Source organism: Amblyomma americanum, chromosome 5 (genome assembly GCF_052857255.1).
Source record: "Amblyomma americanum isolate KBUSLIRL-KWMA chromosome 5, ASM5285725v1, whole genome shotgun sequence".
Lineage (NCBI taxonomy): Eukaryota > Metazoa > Arthropoda > Arachnida > Ixodida > Ixodidae > Amblyomma > Amblyomma americanum.
In genome coordinates, this window is record NC_135501.1 from 160,144,474 (window position 1) to 160,165,238 (window position 20,765).

General features: G+C 44.6%; 1 protein-coding gene across 2 annotated transcripts; it reads right to left on the reverse strand.

Moving 5' to 3' along the window:
- Positions 1–14,981: 14,981 nt before the first annotated feature.
- On the reverse strand, positions 14,982–19,145 carry LOC144135212 (uncharacterized). Of its 2 annotated transcripts, none has more exons than XM_077667952.1 (3): positions 19,020–19,145; positions 18,265–18,355; positions 14,982–15,567 (listed from the first exon to the last, which is right to left on the reverse strand). In XM_077667952.1, the coding sequence occupies exons 2-3, from the start codon at positions 18,335–18,337 to the stop codon at positions 15,017–15,019; spliced, it is 624 nt and encodes a 207-aa protein (XP_077524078.1). In that variant the 5' UTR covers positions 18,338–18,355; positions 19,020–19,145; the 3' UTR covers positions 14,982–15,016. The 2 variants fall into 2 exon arrangements, with proteins under 2 accessions (XP_077524078.1, XP_077524079.1); XM_077667953.1 differs by having other exon boundaries at positions 18,265–18,358; positions 19,020–19,121.
- Between the last annotated feature and the right edge of the window lie 1,620 nt (positions 19,146–20,765).

The following is a 20,765-nucleotide window of genomic DNA, read 5'->3' on the forward strand; positions in this document are numbered from 1 at the left end:
TCAGCTTAGAATAAACGCTGTCCGGACAGTTTATAACAGTCAAGTTTTCACAGCTAGGAACCTCGCTTGCGAATACTTCAACAAGAGAAAAAATTTAGGGGCGATTTTTGTGAATATAACTGGCGTTGTTGAAACGAAACCTTGCTCGTGCAGGGGCTTCACCATGTTGTATAGGCACAGATGCTCTTTCGTTACCACAGGTTTAACAAGCCGCGGCTCCATCAACGCTCCGGGCAGAGCCAACGAAGCAGCAAGTTCTGTTTCCTCGGCCTTACAGTTGAGAGAATCCCAAGCACACGGAGAGTTCATCTGGAGACAATTACCTGCTTTACTGCGAACGATATGTGTGTGATTAGAGAGGCACTAATTAACGTAGTAGTGATTAGGCGAGTAGCTAACTGCTTGTCGGTAAGGGATGAGAGTACGCCAAGGACAGTATGCTTGTCTCACGTGACAAAGGCGTGTCATGTCAGCTGGCAATATTAGGAGAACACGTGATCGGTTAATATGGTATTTATATCAAGAGGCGCCGCTCACGAGACTCGTTAACTCTATCGCGTTGTATCTTTCAAGGTGAAGCTAAAGTGTTTTCAAATTTTTGAAAAATAAAAATTGGTTTTGATGAAACGAAATGGCGCAGCAACTATCTCAAATATATCGGTGGACACCCGAATCGCGCCGTAAGAGAAAGGATAGAGGAGGGACTGATAGAAGAAAGAGGGGCCGTAGTGGAGGGCTCCGGAATAATTTCGACCACCTGGGGATCTTTAGCGTGTACTGACATCGCACAGCACACGGGCGCCTTACCGTTTAGCTTCCTTCGAAACGCGGCCGCCGCGGTCGGGTTCGAATCCGGAAACTCCGGATCAGTAGTCGACTGCCTTAACCAGTGGGTCACCGCAGGGGGTAAATTTTTTACAGTGGCTGATCTTGGGCTCCCGTGTCTGCCACGGCTAAGGAGCTGCACTCTCCGCATAAACTCCTGCCTGAGCCGGAAGGAAGCGAAAGGGATTATGGACATATAAGAAGTGGTCGTTCTCTGTTGTATTTGTGCTTAGCGACAGGTGAAAAAGATCACCGAGTAGAGCTTCTTGTAACTGGTTTTCGGTCTAAAATGCTTTAGCCACTGTATATTTAATAACACCTAGCCAAAATCGCTGCTGCTGTCTCTGTTGTTGACTCTTAGCAGTGTTGAAAATAGAAAAAGAGAGAAGGCTTCGCCAATAGCGATGCTTTGATCACGTACGGAATGAGCTGAAGGTTTGTGCTACAATAAAAACACACGTTGTCGTCCATATGATCATCAGGCAATTATCTAGAGTAATTCGTGGTGTGTTAAAACACGAATATCTGAAGTTTAGTACAAATTGCACTATTGAGATATCGCTCATTGGCCCCAACTCCTGAAGTGTCTTCAATCTAACGATGGTGTTAACAATTCTTGGAAAACGAGTGCTCTTTCTAGCTATCAGAAATGCGAAACTTTCTCTTACCTGTTTTGTACTAGAATCCAGCCCCAGACATAGCCGTGTAGGCCATAGCAGCGAATACTTTTCCTGATATCATGCTGTTCGGTGATCCTAACTTCAAGAAGGTAAGCAATATGTAGTATTAGGTTGTGGATGAAGATCGTCCGTCCTACGTAAAACGCGCATGCGCACAAGCGTTCACTATTGCGGCTTGAAGTTTTTGACAGAGAGTCAGGGCTGCATTGATTCCTGACGGATATAAATTGATGACTTTTTTGGTGTTTAAAAAAATGCTATTCCTCTCACACTTGTCTCTAGCGCTGTTGTTTTTGTAGTTTTCACGCTTTTTAGTTTTCACGTTTTTATTCCACGGGCCTATCGTCATTTCAGTTTCGGAAGTTTTTGTCCACCGCAGTCACTTTGTACGCGTATGTATGCTCAGTTTGTTTCACTGCCTTCGGTTACGGTTTGGATGTAATGCACACTGAATGGATCAACCTTACATTGTGAATAATTCCGCACAGGTAATTTTGAGCAAAGAATGCAGTATGAACCCAGAAAGTTGTTTTAATGGAGAATGTGTCCCGTCTTCACGAAAGCGCCACTGCGCCATGGAATGTATGCGAATGCGTTCGCTCGTTCTGGGCACGTCAGAAATTTAAGAAGCCAGAAATTGAGGTGCATCCTACCACCATAAAAAAATGTAGGATCATGGCGCTGAGTCAACTCAACCCAAGAAAAAGCGCATAATTAAAGACCAGGGAGGGTTGAAAATTCTTATAACGCATGTTTGTAAGTAAAATTTTAAATTTTTACTTTTCTTTCAATATCATAGTATTTTTCAATTGAATATTGGGTTAATGAAAGTCACCAGTGGTGCGCCAGACTTAGCATTGGCTCAATAGACCATTCTCACATTGTTCAGCGACCGAAAGCGCACCACACTTCCGGACACTCTCAAGGTTTTTTTGGCAGTGCACGACCCCAGCAAAGCGAATAGGATAGTCAGATCATTTTTCGCATGTCCGGCTCTTATTTGACGTTATTTAGGAAATACTTCAACGTCAACTATATCGACATTCCTGGGAATGTCATATATTGACTAGTCAAGGTTTAAAACGCGTCTTAAACCTAACTACTTTTCTGCTCTTTGGTGCATGAGTGAATGTTATACCACCTGCTATCAAGGATTCGCAGTATTGTAGGCGTTCGCTTCTTGGCCCTTCAAAGACAAGATGATAGCACTTGGGAACTACAGTGTGCATATATTAAAAAGAACAGGACCCCTTTGGTTCCGGCAACTGTTCAAGATTGTGTGCATGTGGTGCTTACGTTCTATGTTTCTTTTTTACCTTTCTCGTTATTTTTACTACCCAAAAAAGACCTTGGAAAATAATCATTCTGGTGGGGGCAAACTCAGAGTTTTTACGGTCAGCGCATGAGAAAGCCCGACGTGTTTCCTAGAGGATGCCGGTGTTAAGAAGCCACTGCATAGGGAGCGCTTTAATTATGTCGTGCAATTCAAGCATCACCGACCAGAGTCGGCTTGAATTGATAAAATTAAACACGTTGCCTAATATCCAGGCAAAGGAGGGAGGCTTCAAGGAAGCTAGGACGCTAGATTCTATCGGTTCCGTTGTTGATACACTTAAAACGAATGGTTTCTGTGCTTCTGTATACATAGTCGTTTTGGCAGCATAGTGAGTATTTATTGCCGATCGCTTCATGTGTATACGCACTGCTCATCAACTAAATCTCATCAACTAAATCAACTAAATCTTGTAGACTTCAGATCATTCTACGTAGTTAGAGTTTAATAATAGGGGCCAAATGCTTTATATTGTCAATCCATTCATCCGTCCGTCCGTCCGTCCATCCATCCATCCATCCATCCACCCACAAACCCACCCACCTACCCATCCATCCATCCATCCATCCATCCATCCATCCATCCATCCATCCATCCATCCATCCATCCATCCATCCATCCATCCATCCATCCATCCATCCATCCATCCATCCATCCATCCATTAATCAATCCGTCAGTCCATCCGTCCGTCCGTCCATCCATTCATAATTAGCGTCGATCACAATAGTCATCGTGACTGTGGTGCTGGAGTAGCTAGCGACGTCCATTTGTTCGTAGTCAGGGTAGCCTATTCTTCGTTGTGGTGTTCTTTTAGCTTCGACTGCTGTTCTGCGCTGGGGTAGGTTGGGGTGCACATGGAAAGGGATGGGGTGGGAGCCCTATCTGGTCGGGATCGAGCGTCTGCTATCTTCTTAATTTTTCCCACACTGTCCCAATAACTAAGTTTTGTGAAGAGCACCCTTCCAGTGGAGGTTCGGGGATGTCGTTCCTTCAAAGGGTGAGAAGCTGTGCTTCCTTGTATTCTGTGAAAGTGTTGGATATCCCCGAGTCCATCAGTTTGCTGGTTGAGGTATTCACAGGTAGCCCGAGTGCTGTTTTGAGTGCTTCCCGTACGATAATTTTCATCTGCTCTTGTTTTTACATGTTTAAGTTTTGGCACGGCAAGCTGTACGGGCCTCTGCTTACTGCTAAGGCTGGTTGGATAGGCGGAAGACGAAGATGTGTACAAGGGTCCACTGACTCGAGGCGATGTTTGAAAAAAATAAGTCCCTTTTTTCTTGCGGAGAGCCTGCGCTAAAGCACATGATTGCGAAGCCCAGCCACCGTGATCCTATACAGGGATGGTTATATGAACGCCCATGTTTTGGGGAAATAAGGCGGCTTTTCATAATATATGATGCCTGCGACATACGTACCAAGAGGATCATAAGTGGGTATGTCAAGAATGACGCCACATCGCCTGTGACCTTCCGTAACACAAGTTTATGTGCAGAATAGTCCATGTCTTGCACATGAAAACCTAAGATTAACTAAGGATACACCATTATGACATGAGGATATACCATTATGACGTATATGGACATGACGCAGCAGATTCTGGATCCGTTTTCAGTCAGTATATTGCTAATGAAGTGTCGTCATGTTGCAAAATGGGTAATCACTATTTTGCAGCCACTTGAACTCAATTACACGCCTTCTAGCACAGTTTGACCGATACATGTTTCTCGTGTTCAATGAAGGCTCTTAAGTACGCACCACATTTGGTCATATGGTACAGGTAGGCCTTTGAACAAGACAAGTCGTGGCGACTTGAAGGTAGGTGACGCGGAGAGTTCGCATTCACTCGCCTTTTCCTTGCGAAGTGCGAAAGATCTCTTGAAGTCTTTGATCAGTGGTGAACTTACCTTTCGTATACCACTTTCTTGCATTCCCCAAGGACCTTCTTTCAGGGGTATATTTTTGGTCAGCAAGACAAAACTATTCTGAAATATACGATAAGTTCGATTATGTTATCGCGTCCTTCGCATGCACTAATGACTTGCGCATAACTAAAAAAGCCTCCAGATGCTAGTTACTGTGTTCCAGTGGGCGTAAGGTATCCAAACACCACATTTTAATGCGTCACCATCAGAGGGGACATGTCACGGAGTAGGCTAAGCCATAGGAGTTCAACCCTGCCAACCAGATCGTGAGCAAACTGCCAATCTTCCCACTGTGGCAGGTGCAAATAAATAAATTATTGGTCGCGAAAGGTTGCTCGGCAAGACTAACCTTGGTCGCACAAACCCATCGGTGGCCACACCTGTCATCGCAGGCAAGTGGCGCATCGCTTAACCGCCGCACAACTGCGCCAGAAGGGTTATAAAGACTCCCAGGAATCTATGAATCTAAAGTGAGAGTGACCTATTTCTCTGCATTTAAAAAAGACGTCGAGACCAAGCATAAAGAGAAGCCAAGAACGAAAAATAAAATAACTTAACCGGATTCGGTGTTGGTCAATAAGTGTAGTTCGTAACGGCAACCGCTCAAGCCTTTCAGTGGTGTCGTCCAAACTAGCGCCAATGACTTTTTTTAAAGTGATAGAAAAGGAAAGAGGGAGGATTGTAGGGCTCACAAGTTATTCCCCTTCAAAAGCATACCCATGGCAGGGTTTCTGGCTGATCCGATGCTACACCAAAACCACCTACACGAAAACCTAGAACCGGATCTAGCTGTATGTGACGCTGTGGCGTGGGCAACGAACTATAGCATTGTGGCACTTGTCCCACGCGCAATTCTCAGGTGACAAAAGAGAGAGAGAGAGCGAAAGAGATCTGAGTGCATTTTGTAAAACGTGTAATTTATTGCACAAAATGTGAGCAAAAACGCGAACGTGAGAAAACGCTAGCTTCCTGGGTGTAATCGCAGCCCCGTATGCCACTCTACAACTGTAGTTGTAATGGCCGCATTGTTATGAAGTGCTGGGAAAGGAGAGGAGGAGGGCGATATTCTTGCGAAATATTCCAAAACGGTAATGGAAAGCACATTTGCTCATTTCTTCTGGTTCCTGTGGCCATTCTGGACCAATTTCGTGGAATAGGGCACACCCCTTTATTAAAACTCCGCCAAAACGTGGTGCGTTCGGTGATGACCGGAAAGCCACAAGAAATGCAAGCAATGTGTGATCCGTAGCACCACGACTCGCTCGCACGTCCTCACTTTACCCCTGTGGTCTACTTTTTTTGAAACAGATAAAGAAACGTGTTACAAACCAGCCTGTTGCGATTATCACAAAACACGCGTTACCTGAATGAAGGAGAGTTTTTATTACCTTTGAATAGTTCATTTTGTTTAGCCCGCGAATTACACCTCTTCCCTGGGAGCTGTCGCCAGACTTCGTTTTGTTAAGACTCAACCGAGAGCATGGGTAACCGCCAAATCGAAGTAGTAGGCGAATTGTATGTTCCATAAGCTCCTGAAAACGGCTGGAAACGCCAAGGAGAGGTATTCACTGAATAACCTCACGGTAAACCCTAAGCCCTCCACTGAGAATCTGAGCTCTTCTGTGTTCACTGGGAGCGTCGGTCCCTCGTACGCCAACCTGATCTCCTCTCCGAACTCTGTGGCTTCCAGGCGAAATACAGTAGTGAATCGTGTCAGCATGGGCCGCAGCCGGAAGCTACCCCTTTTTCCGGTGCAGATCTTCCAAGGGATTGAAAAGTAGATGTCGCCTTCGTTCACTAGGTCCACCTGAATCATGCGGGTGCGGTTTACGCAGAAGGGAATCACCGCTCCGTAGCGACGCAGATGACGTATGCCACTCATTGCGAGGTCGAAAAGCTTCATGCCCGGCAAATTGGGCCTGGGTAAAATTGGCACGGTCATATGCTCCTTCGGAAACTTTGCGAGCATCTGTGAGATGGCACTCTCCACGTCCACTCCGCTGAAGTCACAAGAGGTTTCTGCAAGAGACAAGACGTAGAGGAACTGCTCATTGCCACTTGTTATATGTTCGTAGGCTCAAAAAAATCCTGTTTTACTCTATTTGCCCCCACTTCCAGAAATGAAACACCATTAAACTTTAACAAAAAGACCCCGTGTTGTCTCACTGGATTTGCCGTTTCGCTTTATTTCAAGATCTTGGGTTCGATCGCGCAGCAGGTGAAATAGAAAAACACTCGTGCGCAATGCGATGTGAGCTGGGGTAAAAAACCCAGGATTTCTTTACTAATCCAGAGAATTCCATTAGGGCGTCCCTCAAGGCCCATGTATCGTACCGAAGCATTAATTCTCACAATTTGCAAATCTACACAGCCTTGAAAAGCTCAACCAGCCGCGGTGGCTCAGTGGTTAAGGCGCTCGACTACTGATCCGGAGTTCCCGGGTTCGAACCCGACCGCGGCGGCTGCGTTTTTATGGAGGAAAAACGCTAAGGCGCCCGTGTGCTGTGCGATGTCAGTGCACGATAAAAATCCCCAGGTGGTCGAAATTATTCCGGAGCCCTCCACTACGGCACCTCTTCTTCCTTTCTTCTTTCACTCCCTCCTTTATCCCTTCCCTTACGGCGCGGTTCAGGTGTCCAATGATATATGAGACAGATACTGCGCCATTTCCTTTCCCCCAAAACGAATTATTATTAAAAGCTCACAACTGACGTCAAGCACCCGAGTATATTTTGCACAATGGGCGACAGAACGAACTGGGATGACGTTTGCATTTTTGCACATTTACGTGATCTTTGTTCTGGTGAAAGCAAGATGTATAGTAGCTATTCTGCGAAGGAGGACTTGGGACGAAAATTTTCAAGCCCGTTTAGAAGAAATACTGAGCAGCCGGCAGCAACGGCTCTGTACGCACTTTCATTTGACACCTACAACTTCTTATAAATATGGCTGTAACACAGATATCGTGACGCGACAAAATAGGAGGTATTAGTGTGTAGTAGCAGGAAGTTTGGAAAGCTATTTATTAGAGCACAAAGCTTCAACGAAAAAGGTGTCAAGAGAAGAGCACGCATTTTAGTGTTTACCAGTAGAGTGTTTTGAGCTAGAGCCCAGGCAAAACAAACTGTACAGTGTAATTTCGGCCGCCTTCTAATAAGATCGAGTTTTACCATGCGGTCTTAATGTTCTACTCAGAGTTGTAGCTTAACTGCAGAGATACATGAATTGATTCTTAAAGAACAAAGCGGCTGAATAATTACACAGAATTAAAGCCAGAAAGATGTTTGACCGGAACGGCTGTAGCACTTGATTGACATTGGATGATGAACAAAGAGCGAAAAACAGGAGTAAAATTCCATTCATGGTATAGGTAGTGAGTGAAGGCAGGTACAGCAATTCAGATTTGCGAAACGTAACATAAATTCGGCGCTGAATTTATAAGCACTGCCAAAGCTGCTTCGTGAATAATTACGTAAAGCGTTCAGACCTTTCTCCTAAATTCCACTGCCAATGTGCCCATACCTTTTAGTTGGAGTTCATAGAGTGCTTTGAAATTAGTCTTAAAATTTCCCGCGTTTCCCTAACCAATATTTTATTTCTAAGTTGGAGTACTGGACGGATGCTTTCACGATGCGTTTTTTTCATCCCTAAACAATTCTTGAGCATTAGACATGCGAAAAATACATTGAAAAACCTTAGGTTACAAATAAAGTTCTTTGTGCATATCTTAAAGCTCTCCGGACAATTGAAATCCTCGAAGAAAACCTAAAGACTCATTTCTCTTTTGCATGCTAACCTTTTTGTTTTCACAAGCATTTAGCCACTTTTTCCCGTTTTTCGAGAAAATTCGACACTTTGTCTCAAAAGAGACGTTATATTGCTCACCTGTACTATTGTGAAAGGCAGTGGCCACCATGGCCATGCAGACCACAGCAATGAGAAATTTCGCCAGTGCCATGTTGATTAACAAAACTGCAATAAAAACGCTCAAGTAGTTAGAACACTAAATGGAGGTAAACTATCATAAACCTGAATAAAAAAGAAAATTGCTAACTCTCTGTACCTAGCGGAATTAGCTCAAGTTTAGCCAGTTGTGAATCGTACAAAATAAAGGTGATGCCAAACTGAACTGCCCATGCGTAACGCCTCTTGCAAAGAACGGTATTTTTGTCAATTTAGAAGCTGCGATACACTCTAGCCCAATTTTATTTATACATTTCTTTTGCCAAAATCAGCATGGGCATTTTGATATAACAGTCTGCTACAAATTAGCTATGATCAAAACTTAAAACTTCGGATAATTCAGAGGCCTCCCAGCGGAGATCGCGCTTGAAATCTAACATTAACCTTCGATAAATAAAAAGCCTACATGCAGATGTTTCGTCTTGAATGTGTCAGACTTCATTAGAAAGAGAGGGTTGCCAAAATAATTATTTTCCAGCTACCTGTTCTCTAGTTGAGGACATTGTGACTTGCCATCCTATTTATATCACTCCGGGGATCTGATATAAGCACTCACTGCAAAACACACGCTGCAGGTGTTAATCAAGCTCACTTTTTTGTTCGCGGTGCGCAGAAAGAGACCCAAGTTCTCTCTTCGAAGGTTGGAAAGAGAAACACTTTGTAAAATTGCTGCTCAATGGCACGCGCATGAAAATTACTGCATAAATTGCAATTGTACTTACTTTACTGGACGTGAAACCTTGGGTCAAGTTCCGGAGAGCTTGTGTGCAGTTTCTACTTGTATGTTTCGCCACTGTAATGCCGTGGCCCTGAAGGTAGAGTGCCAAACTTGAACCTCGGGGTTCTCAGGCCTTATCCGCAAGTCTGCCGGGTCCTCCCGCGAACATGTCGCTGGAAATAAAGTTTGTAGCGGATACATCATGCGTGTGGAGCTCATTTAAACTCGATAAAGTTCGCCGCATCCGGCTCTCGTCTCAAGACTCTAATAAGGTCCTATTTCAGGGAGTGTTGCTTGCACTTTATCCTTGAAATCAACTCCGTATTTTATCCTCAATAAGCCTCTAACTAAGCGGGTCTGCGCTTTGAAGTGCCCACTGAACTAATTATAGGAGGCTTTAGACACTCGGTTATATGGAGCGTTATTAACTAGGTGATGCGAATAAATGACCTGAGGTCATGCTTGCTTTCCAAAGGGATATCCTTCCAACGGAAGCCGAGCGGAAGCCGGATGCAGGGAGTACCCCTTGATATCCGCAAGTCGATAGTCGGGATGTTTGGCGTGATGATGCAGGCCTACTAGCGCAAGCACCCACAGGCTCTTGTGGACGTGGCATACCCTTAAACGACGTCCCAGGAGCACTTTTCTTAACCAATGGTAGCAGGAACATAGGCTTTTGCATTCAGAGCTGCTTGAAGGGAAGTCTTTGGCGTGTTTGCCGTTAGCCTCACCAGTGCATCCGGAATATATCTGTGTCGTCAGTCCAATGACAATGCAAAAGAATGGGCTTGCCATGAGTAGGGATTTCATCCTGGAGCAACCGAACTACGTTGGCTAACTGGCTCACTTCGAATCGAATAGGACAGATGTACTGCGTCACTGCTTCGTCTAAGTAGATGGAGAAAAGTGAGAGTTTTCTTTCTCTAGGAACAGCTGAAAATAGAGGTTTTTGGCATATGGCTACTACATAAATGGTTCAACTTCGTAACATTCTCCACATGCGGCCTTAGATTAAGTAGTACATTATATCGCATCGCGAAGGGGAGTCTGAACTCCTAGGTTCAAATTTAAACAAGTAAACGCACCAAAATTTGGCTTCTTTATTTGTTACTCTACATCTTGAGCTAGGCACTGCCATGGTCATATGTAAAATTCCATTGAACATTTCTCTTTTGCTCTTTATTTTTTGTTAGAAAGCGGAAGGGTAGCCATAATATATAAATTCAATGCCGTTCCAGCGGCGTTACAGTATAATAGATTCTCCCACTTTCTGATTCTCTGCAGCCCTTACGCGAGCCGACGCGAGTTTTGTACCTTATCTCACCTGAAGACAATTATCATTTCACGGCCACTGTTCAGCTACAGAATCGGGGCCAGGAGTGAAATTTGAAAATAAATTCAATTGTAAATCATTTGCGAGGCACAGGCGACTTTTACGAAGCTTTTCACGTGAAATAATATCTTGCGCTTCTTTCATAAAATGGGCACTTGACATAATTTTGCTGTCTGACCCGTGCAATTTTTTTTGGGCACATCACAGTGCAGATCTTGTGCAGTAATCTGTGCATTCTTGGCACTCGGATGAATGTGTCAACGATGGGTGGTCTTTGGACGACTAATGTTTCAGAACAATTTTGAAATCTGTGTAAATGTTCGGCGGATGAAAAGTTGTAGCGATTCGAATGCGTGAACTCTGGTGAATAAATGCGGCTCACAGAGGTTCTTCACGCTGTAGCAGTGCGCTGGTCGGGCCAGAAAATGCTCTGTTTGCTGGCCCTTGGGCCGGGCCGGCCCTCAAGTTGTGTCCCTGGGCCCAGATCGAGACCATACATACAAAACCTATGGCCTGCTCTTGCTTCATTATTGCAGGCTGAAGTACATTTCAAGCGTTCTAACAGCGCCACTGATTAAACATTTCCTTGGTGTGGACTGAGAAAAGAGATTACTCAGCGACTATTTACTTAATTTCTTGTTTTCTATTACAGTAGCCTTGTTTTGTTTTGTTTTTTTTCACGTGAGAAAATTTACAATCAACACAGATCTTTCTCTTTTTGCTTGCTCACTGCAATGTCTCAAAAATCTATAGAAATGCATTAGAAAATGCAGCCATCCCGGCGCCCAAATCTCACCACAGAATACTTTATAGACGCGGATTGAGCGAAAGTTTAAGTCATTTGTACACAGAGCGTGACTCCCAGTGCAACAGGCAAGCATCTCCAGACACGCACGGCCGGCTGCGTTGAACGATAAAAGAGAAGAAATTAAATGGCTCCTTGCAGTGATTTAACAGTAGCAATAAAAAACAGCACTTGCAGGCTGCATAGTGAAAGTCTAGCAGCAGGCAGCACTACAGCGGTGTTCTTTTAGCCGGGTTAAACTTTTGCCCTATTTTTTTCTGCTTCAAAAGCTGAAAGGTGACGATAATATGAAAATGGACTTGTGTTTCCGTGACATTGCAATAGAATAGTCACTCCCACGTTCTAATTATCTATAACCACACAAAGAAAAACAATAAATAAAAGAAAAGCTGTAGATCGTAGCTTTAGTTTGGTTTATGAGAGTTTAATGTCCCAAAGCGACTCAGGCTATGAGAGACGCCGTAGTGAAGGGCTCCGGAAATTTCGACCACCTGGGGTTCTTTAACGTGCACTGACATCGCACAGTACACGGGCCTCTGGAATTTCGCCTCCATCGAAATTCGACCGCCGTGGCCGGGATAGAACCCGCGTCTTTCGGGTTAGCAGCCGAGCGCCATAATCACTCAGCCACCGCGGCAGCTAGATCGGAGCTTTAGTTGTGCGTTTTACGTCACCTGAATTGCTATGATTTCACAGTAACTGTTCAGCTCAAGATTCTGTACCTGAAATAAAAGGTGAAAATTAATTCTGTTATAAAGTGTTTACAGGCCGCCGACAATTTTCATGAGACTTTGCACATGAAATAATATCCTGTGGTATTCGCGAAACCAAACCTTTCACTTCAGTTTGGTGTTTGTAACCGAGTAAGCTTTCCTGACTATACGTCGCAAACCTTCTGTGGGAGCTTCTACATGCCTTGCGCTCGACATAAAACGCAACTGGCGTCGCTCGAAACACTGATGTTCCAAAACACTTTTGCCCTCGGCATAATTGTTGGGCCGATGAAAATTTTCCAACGTTTCGGGCACATGAGCTCTTTTGAAGGAATGCGAAGTCGTAGGCACTTGACACTGTAGCGGTGCACAGGCGCGGCCTGGGCTGTGGGCCGGGCAGGCCCAAAAATGCGCCTCTCGCCGGACCTTGGGCCGGACAAGGGCTTTTGAAATTCCGGGCTTGGTCCGGGCTCGGGCCCTTACATAGAGGGCCTGTCGCCAGCTTCTGATTTCGTAATTGACGGCTGAGGTACATTTGGGGTGCTCTGTCATTGTGTGGACAGAGAAAAAAGATCACTCACGAGGAGAGGTGAGAGACCTCAATGAATAGAGGAGAGGTCTGCCTCATTGTTAGCGTAGCATGCTACCCACGGATAACACAGGGCTTATTTACATACTTTCTTGGTGACAGCTACTGCAGCATTTTGCTCACTCAATAAAAATTACAACCAAAAAAGATCACTGAAAGTTTTTACTACATTCAAATGAGTGCAGAAGCACGGATTTCTTCAATGTAGGAGACGACGATGAGCGGGGGAGCGTCAAGATGGAAGTTGATCAAGAAGACGCTCTGCAAAGCATAGCACGAGAGTGTGGTGCAGTTCAACACAAGGCATGTTCGGCTACGGCTACAGCCTCATGGTCACGCGCAGCGGCCTTTGAAGAAGATCTTTTCTTGCACCAGCGGGTTCGACACCCAGTCGTGGACATTGGTGTAGGCTCTTCTTTTTGCCTGCTCCGCAACCCGTCTCAGAAACGAAACAACCCCAGCCCCGAAATCTCGCCACAGAGTTGTTTGTTCACGAATAATTCGCCACCTGGCAGCAGCGGGCCTGCAGCCGGACAACCCGTCCTCATATATTGCTTGGACGCAGGGGCCACATCACCGCTCCCTCCGCGCCTTCATTAGATTGGCCCACCTTTTCTCCTTTACTTAACACGCACCCGCTTTTTTCTTTCCTCTACTACCTTCCCAGCTCCCCTTATGCCCTGAGGCAATAAATATCGCTATAAAAAAACATGGTTGAAAGAGAAATCCAGGATCATTTGAACACAAAACAAGCACCAGTTAAATGGCTCATTTTATTAATTTTAGAGCAGCTGTAAATGTCAACTACACAGAAGGAGATCCACCAGTGGGCCGCACTACAGCGGTGGTCATAGTCGAGCATTGTAACGCCTCACACATGGCTCGTTCGCACGAGGGCACCGCTCGTATGGTCACTTTCTGACTGCACCGAGCACACACCGTCGGTCATTGAAAATGGCGCTCCGCAAGTCTTCCGTTTTGTGTTGTCGCTCGTGAAAGGAGGTTCTGAGTCTCAAAAACCTCTAGTGGAAGACGTTCAACTCCATTGTTCGACACGGAGCCGTACTGCAAAGATCGCACACGATTATGCGTTTAGCACCTCCTAAAAACGCATTTCTAAGTTTCTAGAACCACCATTCGGGAAGAGCGAATTCTTTTAGGAGTAACAGGTACTTCTTAATGCACGTTACACGTTATTACTTAATGTGTAACAGGTATTGCGTAATACATGTCGCACGTTACTACGTAATGTCTAACAGATACCATGTAATACACGTTACACGTTACTACGTGATGTGTAACAGATACTACCTAATAAAGAGGCGCTTTCTCTTCCCTTTTTCAATAAACCGCTTCTTGTGCGGCCATGAATTCCACACGCTAAATCGTAATCGTTACTTAAAAAAGCAAATGGTATAGCTGCACCTCCGAGGAGCTTTTAAAAATTTGGCTTGCCCGGTACACGTGTGTGCAGCCCTTGTCATTTCGTTGTCGGAACTTGAGAACTCCTCACAATAAAAGTAGCGTCCAGAAAGCAGTGTGGGCGATCTCGCCGTATATTTCTCCTTTTCGTGTTAAAAAAACCTGTTTCTGCAAAGGTCATTGCAATTTATCGCTTTTGTGGGCCCCTTTTTTAATCGAATAGTACGAGTACTCTTACCTATAGTGAACAATATACTCTAACTCTGCAGCGGGAACGGGCCCGTTAGCAGGTCAATAAATTAATAATTTATTGGATTCAAGAAATAGTAATTTGCCGCGATCTGACCCACCGGCAAAAGCTAATCTCGGGACGCAGTCCACGCAGTTCTACACTTAATTCTACAAGCGGGAGGCGTGATTGTTTAACAATCGTTGAGGATCCCTGTAATGGCCCTGTAGCACCCAGAGGCAATATCTTTAGTGCCCACGCTGCTTGACATTACTTCGTCCAGCAGACAATTCAGCTGCAAGTTCAGTATTTTTGTCCTCTTATATAAAGCGAATTCCAGAAACGATAACGTATTTGTTTACTTCATGCACAATAACAACAATCAACGAACATGCATCGCTTAATATAAGTTCTCTTTATTTCTCATGCCACCATCTTTGACTCCAGATCGCCCGGGCGGGATAAAGTCCTGGCGAGATAAAGTCACGCAAGAACCTTCTGAACAGACGTTACGAACAAGTTAAAGAACTCCTGGTTCCAGATCTCTCGCATAACAGCGGGGAACGCGAAAGACAAGTATTCCGCCAAGACATTCAGCATGAACCCGCCACCTCGTACGCGAAGCATGAGCTGTTCTATGGTCACTGGAATCGTCGGTCCCTCGTGAACCAGTTTGATGACCTGGCCAAGCTCGGTGGCTTCCACACGGAATAACGTCGTGAAGCGCGAAACGGTTGGCCGAAGCTGTATGTGACCTTTTCTCCCGTCGCAGATTTCCCAGGGAACCGTCATGGCAACGGCGCCCGGTTGAGCGAAGTCCACTTGAATCATGCGGGTGCCGTTGACGCAAAAGGGAATTATGGCTCCGTACCGGCGAAGCTTGTTAAGGCCGCTAATGTTGAGCGGTTGAAACTCAACGCCAAGGAATCGGACCGGAGTGCTTGGAGACGGGCGCAGCTCGGATTCGGGAAGCTCTTGAATCATCCGGTTGATGGGACCGTCCAAGTCGACTCCAGAAAAATCACATGGGTTTTCTGCAAGGAATAAACCATCGAGTACCACTATATGATGTCGTTATATTTAAAAATTGCCGAATTTTGGACTTATTCCTCATTATTATTTTCCTTTCCTGCACAGAAAACTAAAAAAAATTATGCAGAACTTACCTTCCCACAAAATCTAGCCAATTTAAGGCATAGGTCATTTATGTAAGTATCGATTTAAGTGATCGATTCTTGAAGTAAAACAAAGAAGAACGCTTTTAGCCTTAGATTTCTTCGGTAAATGTTGCGGCTTATAAACCGTGAAGAAATACTTGGCAAAGACGAAAAAGGAAGCCAAGGAAGGTCGCGCGGTTAATCCCCCTTGTGGGTATGTGCCATTTTGTGAGGGGAACAACAACAATAACACTGCATTGCTCGTAAGGCTTCCTCACAACGTGAGAAAGGGGATAAAAGTTGAAACAGCCAGTAGAGGTAGACGGAAACGAGATAAGACAAAGGAAAGGAGACAATAGAGAAGGAAGGGGTAGGGGGGGGGGGGGGGCAGAAAACAATGAACATCATTACTGCGAGAGCGCTAAAATCACCTGCCCACCTAGTTCTTTCAATGCCGCCTTGAAGAAAATCAATATTTTTGAGAATAAGTTATAATTATTCTATTTATACATAATCAAAAATTAATTTTAGGGGTTCATCACGGCATAAAAAAAAGTATACCTATTACTTTTCATTGGTTCAGCTCTGCGGTTTTTATTTTCCTGTGTTTCTTACGTAGTACAATAGCAGAAAAATATTCCCAAATTATGTACACCGCTTCTAAAAAGTTCAGAGCCCAGGGAGGTTTCTTCTCAGCCACACCTTATGGCTTGATCCCTATTGATGCAAATCCCCAAAAGGGCAAAAAATTTTTTGTATCCTCCCCTTCACTGGGTAGGACTTCCGCGAATGCTACTGAAGCTTCACTACACCGCTTAGAAGCAAGCCCACTGGGCTCTCAAGTTCCGACAGCCCGTGTACTGTGCGATGTCAGTGCACGTTAAAGAGCCCGAGGTGGCCGAAATTTCCGCAGCCCTCCTTAAGGGCGTCCCTCATAGGCTGAGTCGTTTTGGGACGATAAACCATAAATCAAAACAAATGAGACGTAGGGTGGCGTTCACGTGCACCAGCTTTTTAGCTGCGGCTGCTTATTTTGAGAGGGCTTCTTTAATAATAATAATTGGTTTTTTGGGGAAAGGAAATGGCGCAGTATCTGTCTCATATATCTTTGGACACCTGAACCGCGCCGTAAGGGAAGGGATAAAGGAAGGAGTGAAAGAAGAAAGGAAGAATAGGTGCCGTAGTGGAGGGCTCCGGAATAATTTCGACCACCTGGGGATCTTTAACGTGCACTGACATCGCACAGCACACGGGCGCCTTAGCGTTTTTCCTCCATAAAAACGCAGCCGCCGCGGTCGGGTTCGAACCCGGGAACTCCGGATCAGTAGTCGAGCGCCCTAACCACTGAGCCACCGCGGCGGGGGAGGGCTTCTTTCGGTCGTATTTTAAAAACAAATCAAGATTTAGCCTGTAAACGGGAACTTAGTTTCATTTCAGAAGGTTTCATACATTTTATTATAATTAGATTTCGCACTTACATTTCTCTGTGGTCAATAGTTTCTTTGTTTTTCAAAACATGCCTCCGCCATTGAAATTTAACGCGGAATCAGCAAAGGCTCCAGTTTGCGCATCGTATATTTTGACAATTAGCGTTTATGAAATGGCGGAGAAGCTCAGTCGATACCAGTCGGACTCCATACAAGAATATTTTAAAGGTTTGTGCTACCCATTCAATTTTTTGGTTGTGCGTATGAGGACCCGCGCTAGCTTCATAGTTACTGCGATTATCTTCTGAGCCGCAGGACGAGCGATTTATTCCTACCGATAGCTGTCACGTTTTCGTGCAGGCGGAATAAAAGAAAGCGGTAGGGTCTTAACGTAGTTGACCGAGTAGACGTTCGCAAGCATGTGTTTAGTCAGGCTGGCTCATCATTTTGCTTTGCTGGGTCTCCGGCACATCTGGCGGCGATGTTAGTTCGGCAGGAGTACTATTTGATGAAAAGCACGATCTCCACTGCAAAGCGCGATTATGTGTATGTTAGTTCGATAGTAGTATTAGTTGGTGAAGACCACCGTGTGCAATGCACAGTGCGAGAGTGTTGCTTTTTAACGAGAGGAGTGATATGCCCTTGTGATTGCATAGTGGTCTCGTGCCGTCGCGGGTTCGAATCCCAGTCGTGGAACATTTATTTTATTTATTTATTTCTGGTTTGGTCAAGGTCATCCTCAAGGTCAAGATTCACACAAACTCGATGGGTCGTTTTGACCCCGTGCAGTAGTGCTGCCGCACTAAAAATGCCCGTATGCTGTGTGATGTCAGTGCACACTGGAGAAACTACATCAGTACAGAAGCCTCAAGTATGGCGTCTCACAGAGCACATGTGCAGGTCTGATATCTTACACCCCTCATAACACCAATGCTGCATTTAGCTGTTAGATTATTTCCAAGAGTACTTTGTGGTGTACAGAAATCCGAATTAGAGAACATCTGAACCAATAACACTACTCAAATATCGCTCCTTTATTGCAGCTTCTGCACGCTTTTGAATGGAAGAAAAACATATATTTATTTTTCCTGCATTCTTAAAATTGGCTGCTGCTGTTACCTAAAATAAATAAGAAGCGCTCCCTTACCAGGTTGGTACTGGAATCCAGCGGCAGACACCGTCATCCAGGCCACAAGAGCAAATAGTTTTTCAGGCAACATGTTGTTCCTTGATGCTGTCTGCTAATGCAAACAATACGTATAATTAGGTTATAGATAACGGCCGTCAGTGATGTACAAAATACGCAGAGTATCTATTCTTCTGGTTTAGTGATTGTGACGAAGAAGCCGGTCTGGTTATAACTATAGCAGACAGAAAATCGCCAGATCCAGGTGTATTAGCAGTTTGGTGTTGACAGGGAAACTATCTCTATCGAACTTGTCGCTGCTGCTCCGCTGAGTAACTTTTAATATCTTTTTTTCAATTTCTTTTCATTGTATTTTAGAACTCAATTTAACGAGAGAGGCCAGCGGAACTCCGGACACTGACTCCGTGCCAAAGGCTAATGTTAAATTCATGAGCGAGCGACAGCATAAGAGAATTGCAAAAAACTATCACGATTATACGTCGTAGTAGTTATATCTAGCACTGCGCGTAGGCACCTGTATCATATCCGTTTGGCTGGAGCGCGTATGCGGACCAGCCATAGGCTCAAGCAGTCAGGAACTGCTGTTGGATGGACGAATTTCAAAATTTTATGTACTCGAAGTGACAATGACATTTCATTTCCATGCATCGCACAGAAGCAGTTTTATTGTAACTACTAAGCGTTGACCAGCATTAAAGTTTCACGGATCAATTCGTTCAAACGGTTCTAGGCTCGAGTTGGAAAAATATACTCACTTTGCGGGGTGACCAAGGCCGGAGTCAAACACGCGTGCAGGGTCTTGGAACCGCTCTGCCACAAGAGCCCCGCCGTCGAGTTTTGATCTTGGACACCGAGCTTAACAAGAGCCTTATAACCAGTTGGCGTGGATGTCTGCAATACTCCCACCAGCACTAAATGACCGGATATACAGCGTATACTGCGAGCACTCCCCAAGTGCAGAAGTGATAATGCACCCGGCATCCGCTATGCGCCAAAGGCCTATAATGACGCCTCAGAATAACATCCCGCCTTCCTCAGCGTTAAACTGTAAGCAGAATGGTCTCGTATCGCTATGCACAGAACCTGAAAGAACACACAGTAGTATATGTTTCCAGAGGCGTGTGTGACTTCGATATGCACGATATCTAGCAGAAGGGATGAGTTCCTCTCTTTTTTATTGAAGTAGCTAGCTCTATGCGCGAAGCATCGAAAACAGGAAAATGATAATGAAGTGGCTTTGACCTTGGATGCGTCTTTTATGTCGTTGTTCTAATTGATTGTCGGCGTCATTGTATGCCTTGAAAACAAAGCTGCCAAGTTATCACTACCCGTGCTGAGAGTGCCTCTGGAGAGTTTAATATTTTTGTTGGGTTCTTTCAAGAAGTGACAGGAGAAGAAACTTATATTTTAAGCCCAGCAAAGATATCCCAACCTTCAATCAGAAATGTGCTTGTCTTGACACAGCAAATTTAGCTCGAAGCTTTGAAGGCTGTTCCTCTGAGAGCACGAAGCACCAGATGTACTTTAAGCGTAGGCTTTATAAAGTTGCTTTTAGATGCAGGTTGATAAACAAGATAGCCTTTTGAGGTGGCCTCACCAGTTTCTTCAAGGTCTATGGTAACCTATTAAGTGTCCTCTTTAGTGAGCTTGGAGATTTTCTACACTAGCACAGCGAGCACTTGTTTAGTCTTTCTGTTCTCTTTTTAAAAACATCCATAAAACAACAGTGAAATGAGGCCACGATAGGCTATCGAAAAATGCAATTTATTTAACTGACATCGCAATAGACAGCACTCTTAGAGATCTTCACAGCCACAGCTGTTCTTTTTAATTTATCTTTGGATCTTAATAGCGGATTGTACTTTTTCTGTTATTTTCTTACGTTCCATAGGTCATAGTTTTCGCCTTCCTTTGACACTCACGTATACTCTTGCTTTTTTTTTTCATACGTTCCTGCGGTTTCCGAATTGCTGCATTGAGTTTCGTTTTTTCTTCCCGTGAATTTTTTATTTCTATGCTTCACATTCATAGTTCCTTGCTTTACTTTAATTCACATTACAGTCCTCGTTTATTACAATGCAGTCAGTGGCTTGTTTTTCAGAAACAACGTGCCCATTGAATTACTGTATTTATATCAAAGAGTTAAAACGTTTTGTTTACGCCGCTTTCGTGCCCCAATCCTTGGAGTACTATTTTCTGGGTCTACCTTATTTTTCTGCTCCAGCGGCGCGTTGCTCCAGTGCTTTTCGGCATTTTATATCTATGCAACTCTTTTTCTGGTAGTAGTCAACATGCCGTGGTTTTATTATCGTGTCTGCTATTTGGCAAGCCCATACATGTAAAGTGAACCTGGTTTTCTTTCGTCGAATGGCAAAATAAAACGTCATGAGTAATTTGAATTTTGCAATCGAATGATGTCAGAGGCGCTATCAGCGAAGAAAATCGCTAAGCCACGATGGACTGCATGTTGTGGCCTCCAAAGTTCTATTTCCTTTCGTTTT

Coding starts and splice junctions, on each gene's coding strand:
- LOC144135212 (XM_077667952.1), bottom strand. CDS start 18,337: ATGTTGCCTGAAAAACTATTTGCTCTTGTGGCCTGGATGACGGTGTCT. Junction 15,568..18,264: donor TGGATTCCAGTACCAACCTG/GTAAGGGAGCGC, acceptor TATTCCTTGCAG/AAAACCCATGTGATTTTTCT.